Source organism: Macrotis lagotis, chromosome 1 (genome assembly GCF_037893015.1).
Source record: "Macrotis lagotis isolate mMagLag1 chromosome 1, bilby.v1.9.chrom.fasta, whole genome shotgun sequence".
Taxonomy (NCBI): domain Eukaryota; kingdom Metazoa; phylum Chordata; class Mammalia; order Peramelemorphia; family Peramelidae; genus Macrotis; species Macrotis lagotis.
Genome location: NC_133658.1, coordinates 480227132 through 480244759, shown reverse-complemented (window position 1 = coordinate 480244759; position 17628 = coordinate 480227132). Strand labels below are relative to the sequence as shown.

The window sequence follows — 17628 nt, the reverse complement described above, 5'->3', positions numbered from 1 at the left end:
AATTTTTATTTGAATCTTACTCTTCTTTTTTTATTTAAGGCAATGGGGTTAATGACTTGCCCAAGGTCACACAGCTAGGCAATTATTTTGTGTCTAAGGCAGCATTTGAACTCAGGTTCTCCTGATTCCAGGCCCTGTGCTGTATCCACTGCAACACCTAGCTGCCCCCCCTAAACTTCATGATTTTTTTAAATTTTTTTTTAATTTTACACTTTTCCCCCAATCTCACTTCTCTTCCCTCACCCCCCACAGAAGGCAGTGTGATAGTCTTTACATTGTTTTCATGCTATATAGTGATCAAAATTGAATGTGTTGAGAGAGAAATCATATTTTTAAGGAAAAATATATATATATATGAGATAGCAAAATTACATAAGATTACTTTTTTTTAAAATTAAAGGTAATAGTCTTAGGTCTTAACTCCACAATTCTTTCTCTGGGTACAGATGGTATTCTCCATCGCAGATATCCCAAAATTGTGCCTGATTGTTTCACTGATGAAATGAGCAAATCCATTAAGATTGATTATCAACCCCATGTTGCTGTTAGGGTGTACAATGCTTCTGGCTCTGCTCATCTCACTCAGCATCATTTCATGCAAATCTTTCCAGGCTTCTCTGAATTCCCATCCTTCCTGGTTTCTAATAGAACAATAGTGTCCGTAACATACATATACCACAGTTTGCTAAGCCATTCCCCAATTGATGGACATTCACTCAATTTCCAATTCTTTGTCACTACAAACAGGGTGAAATTTTTGTACAGGCAATGTTTTTACCCGTTTTTTCATGATCTCAGGAAACAGACCCAGTAGTGGTATTGCTAGATCAACGGGCATGCACATTTTCATGATTCCAGATTGCACTCCAGAAAGATTGAATGAGTTCACAGCTTCACCAACAATGTATTAGTGTCCCAGATTTCCCACTATCTCTCCTGACGTTGATCATTGTCTTTTCTGGGCATATTGGTCAGTCTGAGAGGTGTGAGGTGGTACCTCAGAGATGCTTTAATTTGCATTTCTCTAATCAGTAAGGATTTAGAGCAATTGTTCACAGGACTATGGATCTATTTGATTTCCTCATCTGTAAATTGCCTCTGCATATCCTTTGACCATTTGTCAATTGAGGAATGGCCTTAAACTTCCTCATTTTTAAGAGAAATGTTATTTTATTTTGGGGTGGTTTTTTTTTGCAAGACAATGGGGTTAAGTGGCTTGCCCAAGGTCACACAGCTAGGTAATAATTATCCAGTCTGAGGCTGGATTTAAACTCTGGTCTTTCTGGCTCCAGGGCCCGTGTTCTGTAAGAAATAATTATGCAGTTTAAGTTTCTTTTTAAAAAAATCTCTTTACTGACTTCAGCTTCCAAATTGTTAGTCTATTTTTCCTTCCTCATATTTAGAGGTCTTTTAACAGAGAAATGGATCCAGTACCTTTAAAAGAGTACTAGTTGGGTTACTTAAATAATATCTGCTGGTAATATAGCTCATTCCACTTGAGAAGAAGCTTTTTTTTACTTCTTAGAAAATTGAGAGAAAGATTAGCACTTCCCCCGTAAATAAATTTATGGGAGTGGGAATTAAATAAAAAATAATCTGCATTTAATGAACACAAAAAAATAAAAATGACTAAATGGATTAACTAGGAAATTAATGAATTTCAGTAGACTAGGTTATATTTTGCCAGTCTCAGAAAAATAATGAATATTCTTAATCTCTAGAAAGAATTCAAACTAGTTAGAATAGCAGACTAAGAATCAACAAACTTAAATGAATCCTTAAGAATTTTATTTCACCCTTACACTAGAAATAGAAAGAAAAAAAATGTTTTAAACCTGGGTGCCTACTGAATTAATTCTAAGAATGTGTCAAAAGGAAACTACCAAGAAGCAGGAGGCAAGTAAGCATGTGACCTATCAAAGGAGATGAGCAAACACTTAACAGGAGTTAGTCATGGCTTCTTGCTGTTATCCAAAGCATATATCAGAGATTATAAAAATCCTATATAGAAAAGAAACACTTCTTTTTCTCCTACTCTACTTTTCTCCCATTTGTTCCCACTCTGGGGGGAAAAAAAGGATAAGGATACATAAAATTGTCAAAGGTGATAGAGAAGGAAAAATAGCAATAATTGAAACAGTTGGCACACAACAGGTACACCGTATTGTTGGTGACTGAGAATTGGTCCAGTTATTGTAGAAAGCAATTGATAAACTTTGTATATCCTTTGACCCAGCATGCCACTACTAGGTTAAGACCCCAATGAGAACAAAATAGAGGAAAAAGGACTATGTAACAACATAGTAAAATGAAACGACATTTCTTTATTATAATAAAAAACTGGAAGCAAAGCAGGTAGTTACCCATCAACTGGAGAATGACTAAAAAAAAATTCATGGCATATAGATGTAATAGGATATTATCGTATGTAAGAAATAGCTATTATGATAGATTTATAGAGCGCTAGGAAAACTTGTATAAATAAATATGGAATTAAAAAAACAGTGATATATACTTCTGTCCAAAGTAGAGGAAATGGGAGAAGTAACAAATTAGATTAACTTTTCTACTTACTCAGCATGTATTACTTGCTTTTATTTAGTTGCTGTTTGAAAATATACATAAAACACCTTCATACAAAAAGATAGTTAAATTTTATTTTTAGTTAATTTTCTAATCCATAATTACTGAAGAATCAATTAGCAAGCATTTATTAATCCTGAATGTCAGATGCAAAACCTATGAGGTAGGTACTGTGCTAGGCACTGGAGATACAAATAGAAAAAAAAAACCAGGCAGTCCCTGCTCTCGAGTTTTCATTCTATCCTGGGAGGCACAATTTGGACATAGAAATATATACAGACTAAATATAGGTTATTCCAAAAGTCTTAGTGCACTTTTAAGCTTGGGGCACCCTGCTCAGAGTAGTTGAGGCAGAAAGGGCATTAGCAGTCTGGGGGTGGATGGGAGGTGGGCAGGGATTAAATGGAAGGGCTTCAGTCTTAATGAAAGGGATTTTATAAGTCAGAGGTAAAAAGGGATTCAATTCCAAGAATAGAGAATGAAGGTATGGAGATAGAGTGCCCTCTTGTGTTACGGACAAGAAGATAAATCTAGCTAGATTTAGAGTGCAGGGAAGTAGTTGTGAAGCATTTCTCCTGGAGCTGAAGTTCCTAACCTGGAGTCTCTGCCTGTTTCATATATATTTTGATAATAGTATTTCAATATAATTTTTTGTTATAATGTATTTTATGTATTTACAGTCATAATAAGATCCATAGACTTCATCATAATACTAAAAATATTCATGAAATAAAAAAAAAGATTAAGAGCCCCTGCCTTGGAGGCATTTGAGAGCCATTGGAGTTTATTGAGTTGAGGAGACATTTGTACTTAAAGAACAACCCTCTTACAGTTGTGTGAAGCAAGGAGAATAATTAGGAGTTATTGTGGTGATTTAGGTGAAAGGGTACGAGGTGGCTCCTGAATGGGGATGGATGGATCTCAAAGAAGTTGTAGAGGAAGAAAGAGTAAAATTTGACAATAGATTAGAAATGTAGGACAAAGAGAGTGAGGAAGAATTGGGTTAAAGCCAGAGTTTTAAATCTGGCAGACAAGGAGATGACAATCTTGTCAACAGAAATATGTAGATTTAGAAGATATTTAGGGAGACCAAGAATGATTTCTGCTTTGAATATTTTAACTTGACATGACCATAAGAAACCTACTTCTATATACAGTTGGTGATGTAATTCTGAATCTCTGAAGAGTAACTGGAGTTGGATATCTCTAGATTTGGGAGTCATCTCTATGGAAGTGATTATACAGAGGCAACTGGGTGGCCTGGTAGATAGTGGACTATCTTAGAATCAGGAAGACCTGGGTTCAAATTCAACCTCTGACATTTATTTGCTGTGAGACCTTGAGCAAGTCTCTTAACCAGTTCGCCTCACTTTCTTCATCTGTAAAATAGGGATTTTATACCTACTCACAGGGTTGTTGTGAAAATCAAATGAGATAATTCTTATAAAGTACTATAGCATGTGCTGTGTAGTTACATATTGTATATATGGCTATTATTGTTATTAATGAAATCATGAGTGAATGAAAGGGGGGGGGGAAGCATTTAAATGCTATTTGCCAAGTACTTTGCAAAATGTTAGGTATAAGACTTCACCACCATGGAGAGAGGGGAGAGAAGAGAGAGTGGTAGAAAAATATGAAACTCAATAAATTGGCAAATGGATGAAGGTTGAAAAACTACCATACAAAGGGGGGCACCTAGATGGTGCAGTAGATAGAGCACTGGCCCTGGAGTCAGGAGAACCTGAGTTCAAATCCGGACTGGAACACTTACCTGTGTGACCTTGGGCAGGTCACTTAACCTCATTGCCTTACAAAACAAACAAAAACAAGAACAAAAAACTACCATTGCATATAACCAGAAAAATAAAAATAAAATTTTAATAGGAAAAAAATGTTAGGAATACAGATAAAGAAATTTGAGAAAGTCTGCCCTCAAAGCACTTTCAGTTACAGGTAAGATGGAAAGACCCAGAAATCCTAAGGGTACATCAATAGATGAAATTGTGCCAAGTGGTATGGAAGACAAGACATGACTGCAAAGCATTTGGAAAAGCCCTAAGACTTTAGGGTAGTGTGGTGGAGCATATGGTAAGGGTGATTCTCCATCCAAGTAGGAGACTTGAAGTCAGTCTCCATATCTCTTTATCACATGTGGCTGGTCACCTGGCATTCCTCTGAGGAAGGGTGCTTTGGACAGACTTAGAGATAAAAGACACTGTGCTCCAGAGGTAGAGAATAACAAAGATAAGAAATTAGGCCCCTAACAGCTTTAGGGTATACTCACGGTTAGATCTGATGCAGGTGAAAAACTGTAAAGGAGACTAATAGCTTAGATAGACAGGAGAGCCAGGTCACCAGTAATCAGAAGAGTTTATTTAGGAGGAAAGTGTCAAATGCTACAGAAAAACTAAGAAGTTCTCGGGAAAAGTTGACCATCTTAAAATGTGCAGTGTTACTATATTATGACATTCTTTTCTCAGTAGAACTCTTTTTCAGAATCCTGATTATAACTGATAGGTTATTATGTGAATTTAGTCATAATAAAGGAGATCATATTTTCTCAAGTAAGAATTCTTACCATTTTAGGGGTTTCGTGGTCCCCTTCGGTGTGCTAAAGTATGGAATAAAATTCATAAGATTACAAAAGAAACCAGTTATATTTACATAAAATGAACAGTTCCCATGTCAAAAACTCCAGATCTTGTCTTTGAAAGAATTTTGTAGGATAACATTTCCATAATGTTACTGTTTTAGTATATTGCCCCTTAAGGACTTAGTGTGGCATAAAAGCAAGGAAAGGAAAAAACCTGGGTTCAAATCCTAGCCTAGACAACTCTTAGCTATGTGACTATGAAAAGTCATCTTAACCTCACAAAATCTTTATTTTTCTCAGATGTGAAAGGGAGATAATACTTTAATTGCTTAACTGGCAGGGCTTTTTTAAGAGGATCAAATTAAATAAGACCAGTTCACACAGAATTGCATAAAATGTCAACTGTATATATATACTAAGCAGCTCGTTACCATCAACTAGTAAAAAAGTAAAAACTTTTTATTCTTACAGAATTATTAATATGTAAATTCATGTCTTGAATGATATTTTGAATATATGTTAATCTGATTGATAAATCATACCTGGTTTATAATTGAGTGATTCTAGATGATATAATGAACCTGTTAACCAAAAAAAAACCACAAGCTTAATCTAGCTTTTTTCCCCCTTGGTGTTTTATGGTTGTAAAATGATTAAAAGTTAGATACAAATGAAAGAAATATTTTATTTTTTAGATAGATTTGGTAGAATTCTGTAAGCAAAAAGAACCTAACTTCTCCATTTATACTCTTTTATCAGTACAATAATTCTCAAATCCTGGGTAACTCCTTCCTCCAAGACCTTGGTTAGAAATTCCTTTATCCCTGGCTTTATGGGGTACTCTGATCTCTTTTTTGGGGGGAAGGGGGTAGGAGGAAGTAAAATATTATGAAGTGCCATACTCTTCCATTGCTTCTTTTCAGGAACAACTTTCATGCATCTTTCATTTGGGCAAAGAGAACTCCAAATTCCCATTCAGTATTCATATTCTGGTCCAGGTAGATCTAGATTTACTGTTGTTTTCCCCATTTCTCTTTTTTCCATATATGAAAATGTATAAGGGGAAATGTAGGACAGTATTTGAGAAAGTTGTAAATATAGAATGCTATTATTCTCTCTCTGACTCTTAATTTAGTGTAAATGAATAATTCTTGAAGTTAGTGATTGGTGGTTATTCTGTTTTTAAAAGCTTGACATCAGACTGACTTGAATTAATTTCTTGTTTAGTTTTAAAAAGCAATGTTATCTGTGCTTTCTTGAAAATGCCTATCGCAAATGTGTCCAGAGGACACAATTTTTTATTCACTCATTTCTGATATACTTTATATATATATAAACTAAATTTTTTTTTTTTAGGGTGAGTGTTTTGTAAAATTAGTTATTTTAAGATGGGCAGGGCTAGCTCAGGATAAGCTAAAAAAAGCATCTTTGATAGGAAATAAGATAAATTCTAAAACATTTTGTTGTCAAGAACAACTGTTCTGCTCTAGTAAAACTAAGAAAATTTGTTTTATTTCTTAGGTTGGTTATGGTATAGAATATATAAAGGTTGGTTATGGTATAGAAATCATTTAGTATTAGGTAAGTAATGTTTAATATTCCAAAAAAGAGGAAGAATGTATCTGGAAGGCTAGAGACAGAGGGAATAACGTGTTAAGTATTTTTATCAAGGTGTCATCAGGCTGCCAACAAGTATCAATTATTTATATCAAGTCTGCTCCTGAGGGAAAGAAAATAAAATGCAAAGGCATTGTTTGCCAGAGAAGTTGGAGGTAAGAAAGGATACAGAAATTAAAGGCAGAGGATTCAGAAGAAAAATTTGAAGTTTTGCCAAGTATAGGCCTTGTTTGGGTAGTAGCAGACTTGAGGTGAGAGTGATTACTATTGACTATTGAATTGGAAGATTTAGGGAAAGCTTGGACAATTATCATTTGAACTGACTCTTTAAGCATGAGTAGCATTTCAAAGTGGGGAAAGGGGCATAGGTGTGTGGTTGTAGTCTGCAAATCATGATGGAATGGAAAGCCTGTGGAGTATTTCAAATACTTCCGTAACCTTGTTTGGCTTTACCACATTGGAGTTGCTAGGAAGAAAGTGAAAAAATAGATTAGTGGGACATAGGGATGCAAGGATTAAATCCAAATACATATAAAAGTTTATTTCATGCTTAAACTTGGTGAGATTAAATAATGGGAAAAGAACTGTCATATACTAAAAAATGCTTTCAGGAAAATTGAATTTTAGCCTAGAGAAAAATATATGTTGACCTTGTAAAATTTGTTGTACTGTAAATAACAGTAAACTGCTTACAAGTTAATTAGTTTCAAATTCTTTTGAAATGAGCTGTGAGGAAAGATCCAGACCTATGATTTCATTAATTTAGGGCAGTGGTTGTCAAACTCAGAAATGGGGGGGGGGTCATAAGGTGGGGGGAGAGAGAGAGAGAGAGACAGAGAGAGAGAGAATATAATGTTCTATATATTTTAATCAAGGTGTGCTCACAGCAAGTGTCATATAAGGATCCCTGCTAACTGCATATTCATTTTAAGAAGCAATTTTGCTGTGTTTTTTTTTTATAATATTTTTCAAATTGATCAGGCTGTTGTAGTGAATTGCATTTTTTGACACCTATGGTGTTGGGAACTAGTAAGGAAAGTCCCTTCACCAATGCAGTTCAGTAATTGGTGACTTTTAGTGTTAGGAAGTTGCCTAGGGAATGAGAGGTTTTAAATAGTTTTTAAAATCCATAAAACATAGGATAAAGTGTAATAGCATATTTTATCATAGATATACAAGGGACATCTTGATTATGAAAGTACAAATAATAATAATATTAACTAGTCTCAAAGAAACATGACATTAGGTGAGAGGAATATGGGGGCAGACAGTTCGACTGAGTAAAAGTGAAAATGAAGGGTATGATGTTAGGTTAGGAGAGTTAGTTCTCTTAAGAGATTTTTTATTATAATATCAACATTGAAAAATTGGTTTTTGTTTGGTCTCCATCCATGTAATAAAACAAATTATCTGAAACACAGTTTATCATTTTGATATTAAACATTTTAAATTGCACAGTGAATAACAATAAAATTAAAAGAAAGAAATGGGAAAAATATTGATATTTATTATAAAAGATTTCAAGATTTATAAGAGACAAATATCAAGTTTATATAGATAGTATTAGCTGGCTAGACAAATGGAATATATCAGAAAATTTTCAAATACTAAAATACTTTGGAAAAGGTTCAATTTCCCTACTATTTAAATAAACTTTAGGTAGCACAGTGGCTAGGGCACTGGCCTTGGAGTCAGGAGGACTTGATTCTTAACTAGCTGTGACCTTGGGCAAATCATTTAACTCTGCCTTGCATTCAGGGCCATCTCCAGTGGTTCTGACTTATATCTGGCCACTGGACCCAGGTGACTCTGGAGGAGATACTGAGGCTGGTAGCTTAGCACACAGTACTCCCTCATCAAATGTGCTTGTGATATCATGGTCTTGTTTGATGCTCTTTTTGGGGGGGGCAAGGCAGTGGGGTTAAGTGGCTTGCCCAAGGCCATACAGCTAGGTAATTATTAAGTGTCTGAGGCTGGATTTGAACTCAGGTACTCCTGACTCCAGGGTCAGTGCTCTATCCACTGCACCACCTAGCTGTCCCTGTAGTCTTCTTTGAGAATGAAAGACAAACATCATCTTCATCATCACATCCATTAAATTATCAAGTATAAATAAAAATAAGAAAACTTTGCAACTCTGGGGAAAGCAGGCACAGTTATACCTTGCTTGATGGCAGTACATTTTGGTGCCATTTTTCAATACATTAATTTGATAGTTCACCCATGAATTGGTCAGTAATCCCCCCTATGCCAAGTATTACGTATTAAAATAATTAGAGAGAGGGGGGAAAGGGCTTCTTTATTCAAAGAACTTTAAGACTGCCATATTTAAAAATTAGCAGCAATTCAGTAGCTAGGGAATAAGAAGCATGTGGTATGCTGATAGAAGTGTGCTTACTTTTATTTTAAAGATCTACAGAGGGGCAACTAAGTGGCACAGTAGATAAGAAAGAGCACTGGCCCTGGAGTCAGGAGAACCTGAGTTCAAATGCAGGTTCAGACAGTAATTGCCTAGCAATTGTGTTATCTCGGGCAAGTCACTTAACCATATTGCCTTAAATAAATAAAAAAAAAAAGATTGACAGATATGATGACTACTCAAAAATATGGAAAAGCTTATGTGGAGAATATTGCAGAGTAGAAAAATAGGATTTGGAGTACCATGTGATATGTAAAAATTATAAATTGTATTTATCGGTTTTTTTCATTGTAGTAGTACTATGAAGAAAAAAATGATAGAGTTCAAGAAGGTGAATAGGTTTATTAATTGTCACAGCCTGAAGGAAATAGTGGAAGAAATGGTCAATAAAGACTAGAGGAGATGTGTAATTAATGGAACAGGGACAGAAATATAAATTAGAACTAAAAAGGCTCAAGAATTATCAGAAAACTGGATGACAATTACAGTAAACTCCTATTTGCTCCATAAAGCAATTACAATTAAAATGAAGCTTTCCATATACAATTTTGTCTTCCTCTTGTATTTCTAGAGTAACTATAAATAACATGTAAACATGTTGAAGTCTTATCTTCTTACCTTCTACACCTTTCTTCCTTTTGGTACTCATTACTAGTACCCTCTGTTTTGCTGGAAGGGGACTTCAGAGGCCGTTTAGGTTAGTCTTCTCATATTATAGATGAGAAAGACTGAGGCCCAAAGAGGTTATGGGATTTGCTATGATCATTTGGCAGCAGATCTGGATTTTGAATAGCTCTTTCTAAAACCAGTGCTTTTCCCATTCTACCAAGCTATCTTGTCTTCCTTTTTGAGAATTAATTCAGTAGCAAAGCAGTTTCAATAAAGTAATTTATCCTGAAGTATGACTATAGATTTATTATTTCCATTTGGAAGAAGTTTGTTATTGCAATGCATCTTTAATTTTAGAATATTCCTGGGCCTTTTTGAATGCTTTCTCTTAGAATTGCCCACATGCTGGAACATGAGGAACTGCAGTTTGGCACCATTTCTGAAAAATCTTCCAGATCTGATGGTATCTTTGTCCCAGACTCAGAGATTCTATCAGATTTCTGTGACCTTGGACAAGTCACTTTTCCCCTTGGGCTTTCCTTTCCTCTTCTTTGTCCTTTATTGTCTTTGTACTTTGATTATGCTTCTCTGAGACCACTCTGCCACTTCACATTTCATTGGTATTTAGTCTCAATATTAATTAGTTGGCTTTTTACGAATTCTAGTTCCAGTAGTAATACTTTTATTTCCACTTCATTTTCCTTTTTAAAAAAATTTTTTTTCTAATTTTTATTTATTTAAGGCAATGGGGTTAAGTGACTTGCCTGAGGTCACACAGCTAGGTAATTATTATGTGTCTGAGTTCAGATTTGAACTCAGGTCCATCCTGACTTCAGAGCCAGTGCTCTATCCACTGTGCCACCTAGCTGCCCCTCTACTTTCATTTTCAATCATCACCCCTTCCCCAAGTTTGAAGAGCATTTATAATCAATATTTAACATAGTATTCATATATTACTGTATTCAACTTATATTCAACATATATTCAACAACTTACATTCAATATATATCACTGTATTTAACTATACCTGAAAAAGAATTTCCACTCCCCTATTTGTTTAAACCTATAAAATAGCTCACTTTACAGCACTTGAATTAATATTTATTCTTCATGTAATTTATTTCTTTATTCCACTTTATTGAATCAAGAATACTGTTATGTAACTATTCAGATCCATTACAATTTTCTCTTGCCATGAAGGCTTTTTTTTTAAACATTATCTACAAAAATTTAATTTGACTAATGCTGAAGATATTCATTAAATTCCTCTTTTGTAGGTGAAGTTTCCATTCCTCATTTTTCACAGTAAAAGCAGACATTTTAATATTATAAAAATGAAGAAAAGTGAGGCATGGTGGCTTTTAAAACTCAGGGGTTCTTAACTGCAATAGAGTAAAACTGATTGGTGTCCGTTGTAACTTTGGCACCAATATGGGTGAGCCCTTGGGAAAAGGGGACCATTAGACTGCCTTAGAAAAATGAGCATGAATACCACTGTATCCTGAAGAGATCATGAAAAAGGGTAAAAATCTCACATGGACAAAAGTATTCATAGGAGCTCTGTGTGTGGTGGCAAAGAATTGGAAATTGAGGGGATTTCCATCAACTGCTAACCCCTTCCTAGAATGGCTGGACAAATTGTGGTATATGTTTGTGATGGAACACATTATTCTGTAAGAAATCATGAGGGATGGGGATTTCAGAATACCTGGAAAGACTTACATGAACTGACGCAGAGGGAAGTGAGCAGAACCAGAAGAACACTGTATACACTAACAACAACTTGGGGTGATGATCAACCATGATGGACTTAGTCATTCCATCAGTGCAATAAGGGACAATTTTAGGGGATTTGTGATGGAGAATAATACCCTTTGTGCCCAGAGAAGGAACTGTGGAGTTTAAACAAAGACCAAAGCTTGTTATCTTCAATTTTTAAAAGTTTTTTTATGTATTATGTAATTTTGTTATCTCTAATGTTTTCTTTCTTTTGGATCTGATTCTTTTCTCACAATGTGTTTAATTTTGATCTATGCTTATCATTGATGCAAATTTAAAACCTCTATAAGATTGCCTTCTATTGGGTGGAGGAGGGGAGGGAAGGGAGGAACAGAAGAAATTGTAAAACTCAAAACCTTGCAAAAAAATGATTGGTAGAAACTCCCATTGTATATAATTGGAAAACAAATAAAATATTTATGTAATTAAAAAAGAAAGAAGAAACTGATCGTGGTCAACTGGGATAAGCCTGTCAGTGGCAATTTCAATTCCAAACTGGAAGATAGAGGAAGCTGTAGTCTCCAGAAAAAAGAAGAGGTCTTTTCTTAAGTGCAAAAGAGAGGGAGTAGAATTTCTATTGTTGAATACTTTTTAAATATCCTATTTGTGGTTTGACTTTGTAATTGTTTTAAATTTTTCCCCCCTTGTTTTTGCATTTAGAATTGAAGATTGTGTCACCTGGCCTCTAATACCAGTAGCTTCTCTGTTCTTTGATCAATGTGATTCACCTGAACACTTTAGTAGTTAACGAGATGAGCCAGGATCGTGGAAAATATGACTTTTATATTGGTCTGGGATTGGCTATGAGCTCCAGCATATTCATTGGAGGAAGCTTCATTTTAAAAAAGAAGGGTCTCTTAAGGCTAGCCAGAAAAGGCTCCATGAGAGCAGGTAGGTTTTATATATATATATATACATATATATCTTTTTTTTTTTTAAGGCTTTTGCAAGGCAAACAGGGTTAAGTGGCTTGCCCAAGGCCACACAGCTAGGTAATTATTAAGTGTCTGAGACCGAATTTGAACCCAGGTACTCCTGACTCCAAGGCCAGTGCTTTATCCACTTTGCCACCTAGCTGCCCATATATATATCTTTCAAACTTTCTCAGTAAAATTATCTTGTAGGTTCATAGGCTATTTACATTTAGTTTTCTATATTCCCCCCCCCAAGTTGGAATAAACTTCTATATTACTAACAACGAGAAGAATCAGCTTTGTAATGAAACAAATGCCTACAATTCCACCCCCAAAAGAAGTACACTGTCCTCAAGTACAAAATTGTTATCCATTCTTCCAGTTACTTGCTTTATTTCTTTCCCTTCTCTCTAAATTGTGATGTACCTAAATACATGAAACCAAGTGAAAAATACAAGAAAGGAATTGATGTCTTTATCGAAATTGTTATGCTAACCCCTTCCTAGTAGCATGATAGGCAGACACAAAATTTTCTTTGAATTTACAAAAGTATTGCATAGCTGGGATATATCAGGGAACTAAATCAGAAACTTTTATTTTAAAAAAAAATTATTTTTTTATTTTTAAGGCAATGGGGTTAAGTGACTTCAAGGTCACACAGCTAAGCAATTATTAACCATCTGAGGTAGGATTTGAACTCAGGTTCTCCTGATTCCAGGGCCAGTGCTCTATCCCCTGTGCCACCTAACTGCCTGAGAAACTTTCATTTTTAAGATACTTGATGACATACCATTCATTTGTATGCTTTGGGGAGGGTAGATAGATATAGCCAAATAACATGGAGTTTGTCTAAACTACTCCAAAAATTTGTTTGACTCTGCTAGTTAACGTTTTAATTTCAGTGACTTGAATAAAAACATAAATGATTTGTTTATCAAATTTCCAGATTATCTGGGAGGGTTAAGACACTGAATGACAGAATCCAATAAAAATTATTGAATTGGTTGAGTCTAATAAGATAAATGCAGTAGGAAAAATGTAGACTCTTATGTAAACATTAAATTTAATTTTATCAATACAATGTAAAGGAAGTAAAGTTAAGAAGTAGTTATTCAGGAAGGGCAGGGTGGGGAAAAAAGATGGGATTTTGCAAGATCAGTGAGTCAGCAATATAATGTAGTAGCCAAAAGAATGAATGCAAACTTGATTTGATTAAAAGAGGCATAGTTCCAAGAATAAAGAATTGATAACCCTCCTGATTTCTGCCCTCTGGAATGTTATATTTTGTTTTGGACTTGACTGTGGGAATGACATTGATAAATTGGAGAGCATGCAGTAGAACCCCTCTGGGATGTTGATGAGTTTTGAGAGTTGGTAGAAGTTGTAGAGGTTTTGATTTCAGAAAAATTTTCAAACAGGAGAACTGTTTGGAAATAGAATTGGTTGCCTCAAGAGTTACTGGGTTTTACTTTGTTCAGATAGACACTGGTATGTTATTATGGGGAATCCTTTTGGGTAAGTGTTGGTTGGATTAGATGACCAGTGATGTCCCTTCTCATTTAAATTGCTTTACAGACTTGCGTTGTACACAATTTGATCTATAATCATACTCTCTAAGTGGTAGCCAAAATGAGATCTTGTGGAACAATAGGAGAAGAGAATAAAAATTTCAAAGATGAAGAGAATTGTGATGATAAAAGTGAATAAATTGATTTTTGTTTTAGTTGAAATAAAAATTTTAGAAAGCTTTTTTGATGAATAAATTTAATACAGAGGTTTTTTTCAGTATATGTTTATTTTTCCCTTTTCTGGAAAATCTCATTTTAGAGATATATATTTGACATAATGTGATAAACATTATTATACACCCTCATTCTTTTTGAATATTTCATACTTATACATGTTTGCATTATAAATTTGACAATTTTTTGCATGTTTATGAAAGAATATTTTGAAGATATGATTCTCCTTAGTTATTGAACACCTTTTCCCATATTCCCCTTATATTTTTACATAACCTTATTGATTGTGGTCAGAATGTTTAGAGTCTGATGATCTTTCAAAGATCTGAAAAATACTTTTTCTTCATTTCCAGGTCAAGGTGGCCATGCATATCTTAAAGAGTGGTTATGGTGGGCTGGACTTCTATCAAGTATGTATTAAAATAAATGTCCGGGAAATTCTACAAGTTTGTATTCAAACTTTTTTTTGTTTTAAAGAAAGATTTTATTTATTTTGAGTTTTAACAATTTCCCCCTATTCTTGCTTCCTTCCCCCCCCACCTCTCACAGAAGGCAGTCTCAAACTTTTTTAATACAGCCTTAGACACAAATGTGAAGGCAGTTTTATGTAAAAAAATATTAATTTCTGTTATTTTAAAATTAAAAGTTTTAAGATAATTTAGATTGTTAATTATAAATTTTAAAACATTTTCTTTTAGCCATATGGACCTAGAAAATGATTGTTAACATTCTTCTCCATTTACATAACAACAGGTCTTCTTAGAGAATGATTTCTTTGCTTGATAGCACTGTTTGATAGATATTTATTGTTAAAATATTTGCTGCAGCAGCACTGGTTGATTCTGATAAGTATACTGCCATTTATTTTAAGTGGTAGTTTCCTGAAATACCAAATTATTATGTTCTGAAAATCAAAAATAATCTGAATTTCATTGGGATATTTTTACAGAGAAATTAAAAAGATAATTCTTTTCTCCAGTGACCTTTTATCCAAAATTGAAATTGGAAATTAGTAAAGTTTAAAGGAATAATTTAATATTTTTTTGGTTTATTTTATATTATTACAATAATCTTATTGTGAGAGTAAACATAAATCCCCCCCCCCCGAAAGATGAGAGAGAAACCTCAAAAATAGTGAGAGGGGAAAAAAAAGTTCACTTCAGTCTGTGTTCAGATCCCAATGGCTCTGTCTCTGGGATGAGTTGCCTTCTTTAGCATAGGTCCTCCAGAGAAGTTGCTTCAATATTTTTCCCACAGTTGCTATCACTAGCTATATTTCCATCCACTCTATTCTTTCCCACACTCATTTATTCCATTCTCTCTCACTCCTTGCATTTTCCATTTTACAGTTTTTCCCCTAATCTCACTTCCCTCCCCCCCACCCCCCACAGAAGACAGTCTGACATTCTTTACATTGTTTCCATGCTGTGCATTGATTTAAAATGAATGTGTTGAGAGAAATCATATCCTTAAGGGAAAAAAATAAAATATAAGAGATAGCAAAATTACCTAATAAGATAATGATTGTTTTTTAAATTAAAGGTAATGGTCTTTGTTCAAACTCCACAATTCTTTCTCTGGATACAGATCACATTCTCTATCGCAGATATCCCCAAAGTGTCGCACTGATGGAATGAGCAAGTCCATTAAGATTGATCATCAACCCCATGTTGCTATTATGTTGTACAGTGTTCTTCTGGTTCAGCTCATCTCGCTCAGCATCAGTTCATGCAAATCCTCCAGGCTTCCCTGAAATCCTGTCCCTCCTGGTTTCTAATAGAACAATAGTGTTTCATAACATACATACATATACCACAGTTTGTTCAGTCATTCCCCAATTGATGGACATTCACCCAATTTCCAATTCTTTGCCTCCACAAACAGGGTTGCTATGAATATTTTTGTACAAGTGATGTTTTTACCCTTTTTCATGATCTCTTCAGGATATAGACCCAATAAGTGGTATTGCTGGAACAAAGGATATGCACATTTTTATTGCCCTTTGGGTGTAATTACAAATTGCTCTTCCTAAAGGTTGGACTTGTTCTGAGCCATTCCTGATGAGAATGAAGGCTCACTCATTCCCCCTCACCTTCCCCCGCTCCACTCCATTGTAAAGGCTTTTTCTTGACTCTTGTGTGAAATATCTTAGCCCCTTCTTCCTTTTTTTTCTCTTCCTCCCAGTACTTTCCTTTATCACCCATTGACTCCATCTTTACTAGATTACACCATTATATTTGACTCCTTCCTGTGCCTTGTCTATTATATGCTCCTTCTAACTGCTCTTAAAAATGAGAAAATTCATATGAGTTATTATTATCTTCTTCCTATGGAGAAATTCAAACAGTTCAACATCATTAAGTTCCTCATAAGTAGTCTGTCTCGTTCACCTCCTCTGTGGTTCACCCGAGTCCTGTACACGGAGATCAAACTTTATTTTCAACTCTGGTTGTTTCAGTAGGAAAGTTTGAAAGTCCCTTGTTTCATCGAAAATCCATCTTTTCCCCTGAAAGAGGATATTCAGTTTTGCTGGCTAGTTGATTCTCAGTTGTAAACCAAGATCTTTTGCCTTCTGGAATATCATATTCTAAGCCCTATGAGCCCTTAATGTAGATGCTGCCAGATCCTGTGTAATCCTGACTAGAGAGCCACAGTAGTTGAATTGTTTGTTTCTGGCAAATTTTAGCATTTTCTCTTTGACTTTAGAGTTTGGGAATTTGGCTTTAATGTTCTGGACATTTTTCTTTTGGGATCTCTTTCAAGAGGTGATTGGTGAATTCCCTCAATTTCTCTTTTACCCTCTGCTTCTAGGATCTCAGGGCAATTGAAAAATGAAGTCTAGGTTCTTTTCCTGGTCGTGACTTTCAGATATCCCAATAATTTTAAAATTATCTCTCTTGGATTTGTTTTTGAGATCAGTTATTTTTCTAATGAGATATTTCACATTTTCTTCTAATTTTTGCATTTGGGGTACAGTTTTTTCTCACAAACTCATTGACTTCCTTTAGTTCCATTCTGCATTTGAAGGAGTTATTTTCTTCAGAGAGCTTTTTTTATCTCCTTTTATCTCCTTTTCCAACTGTCCAATTCTGCTTCTTAAGGCATTCTCCTTATTTGCCTTTTGGGGCTTTTTTTCCATTTGGCCTAAACTGGTTTTTAAAATATTTTCTTCAGTATTTTTTTTTTTATTTCTTTCATCAAACTGCTGACTTGGTTTTCATGATTTATCTGCATTGCTCTCATTTCTCCTCCCAATTTTTCATCTACCTCCTTAATTGCTTTTCAAAGTCTTTTTTTAACTCATCCATAGCCTGAGGCCATTTTCCATTTCTCTTGGAGGTTTTGGATACAGGAGCTTTAAACTTTGTC

General features: G+C 34.7%; 1 protein-coding gene across 1 annotated transcript in view; it reads left to right on the top strand.

Moving 5' to 3' along the window:
- NIPA2 (NIPA magnesium transporter 2) overlaps positions 1–17628 on the top strand; it is a 29310-nt gene that overhangs the window by 7599 nt on the left and 4083 nt on the right. Inside the window, exons 2-3 of the mRNA XM_074213711.1 lie at positions 12264–12494; positions 14613–14669. Coding sequence (XP_074069812.1) covers positions 12356–12494; positions 14613–14669 — 196 coding nt within the window. The 5' untranslated portion in view covers positions 12264–12355. The remainder of the gene's footprint in view (positions 1–12263; positions 12495–14612; positions 14670–17628) is intronic.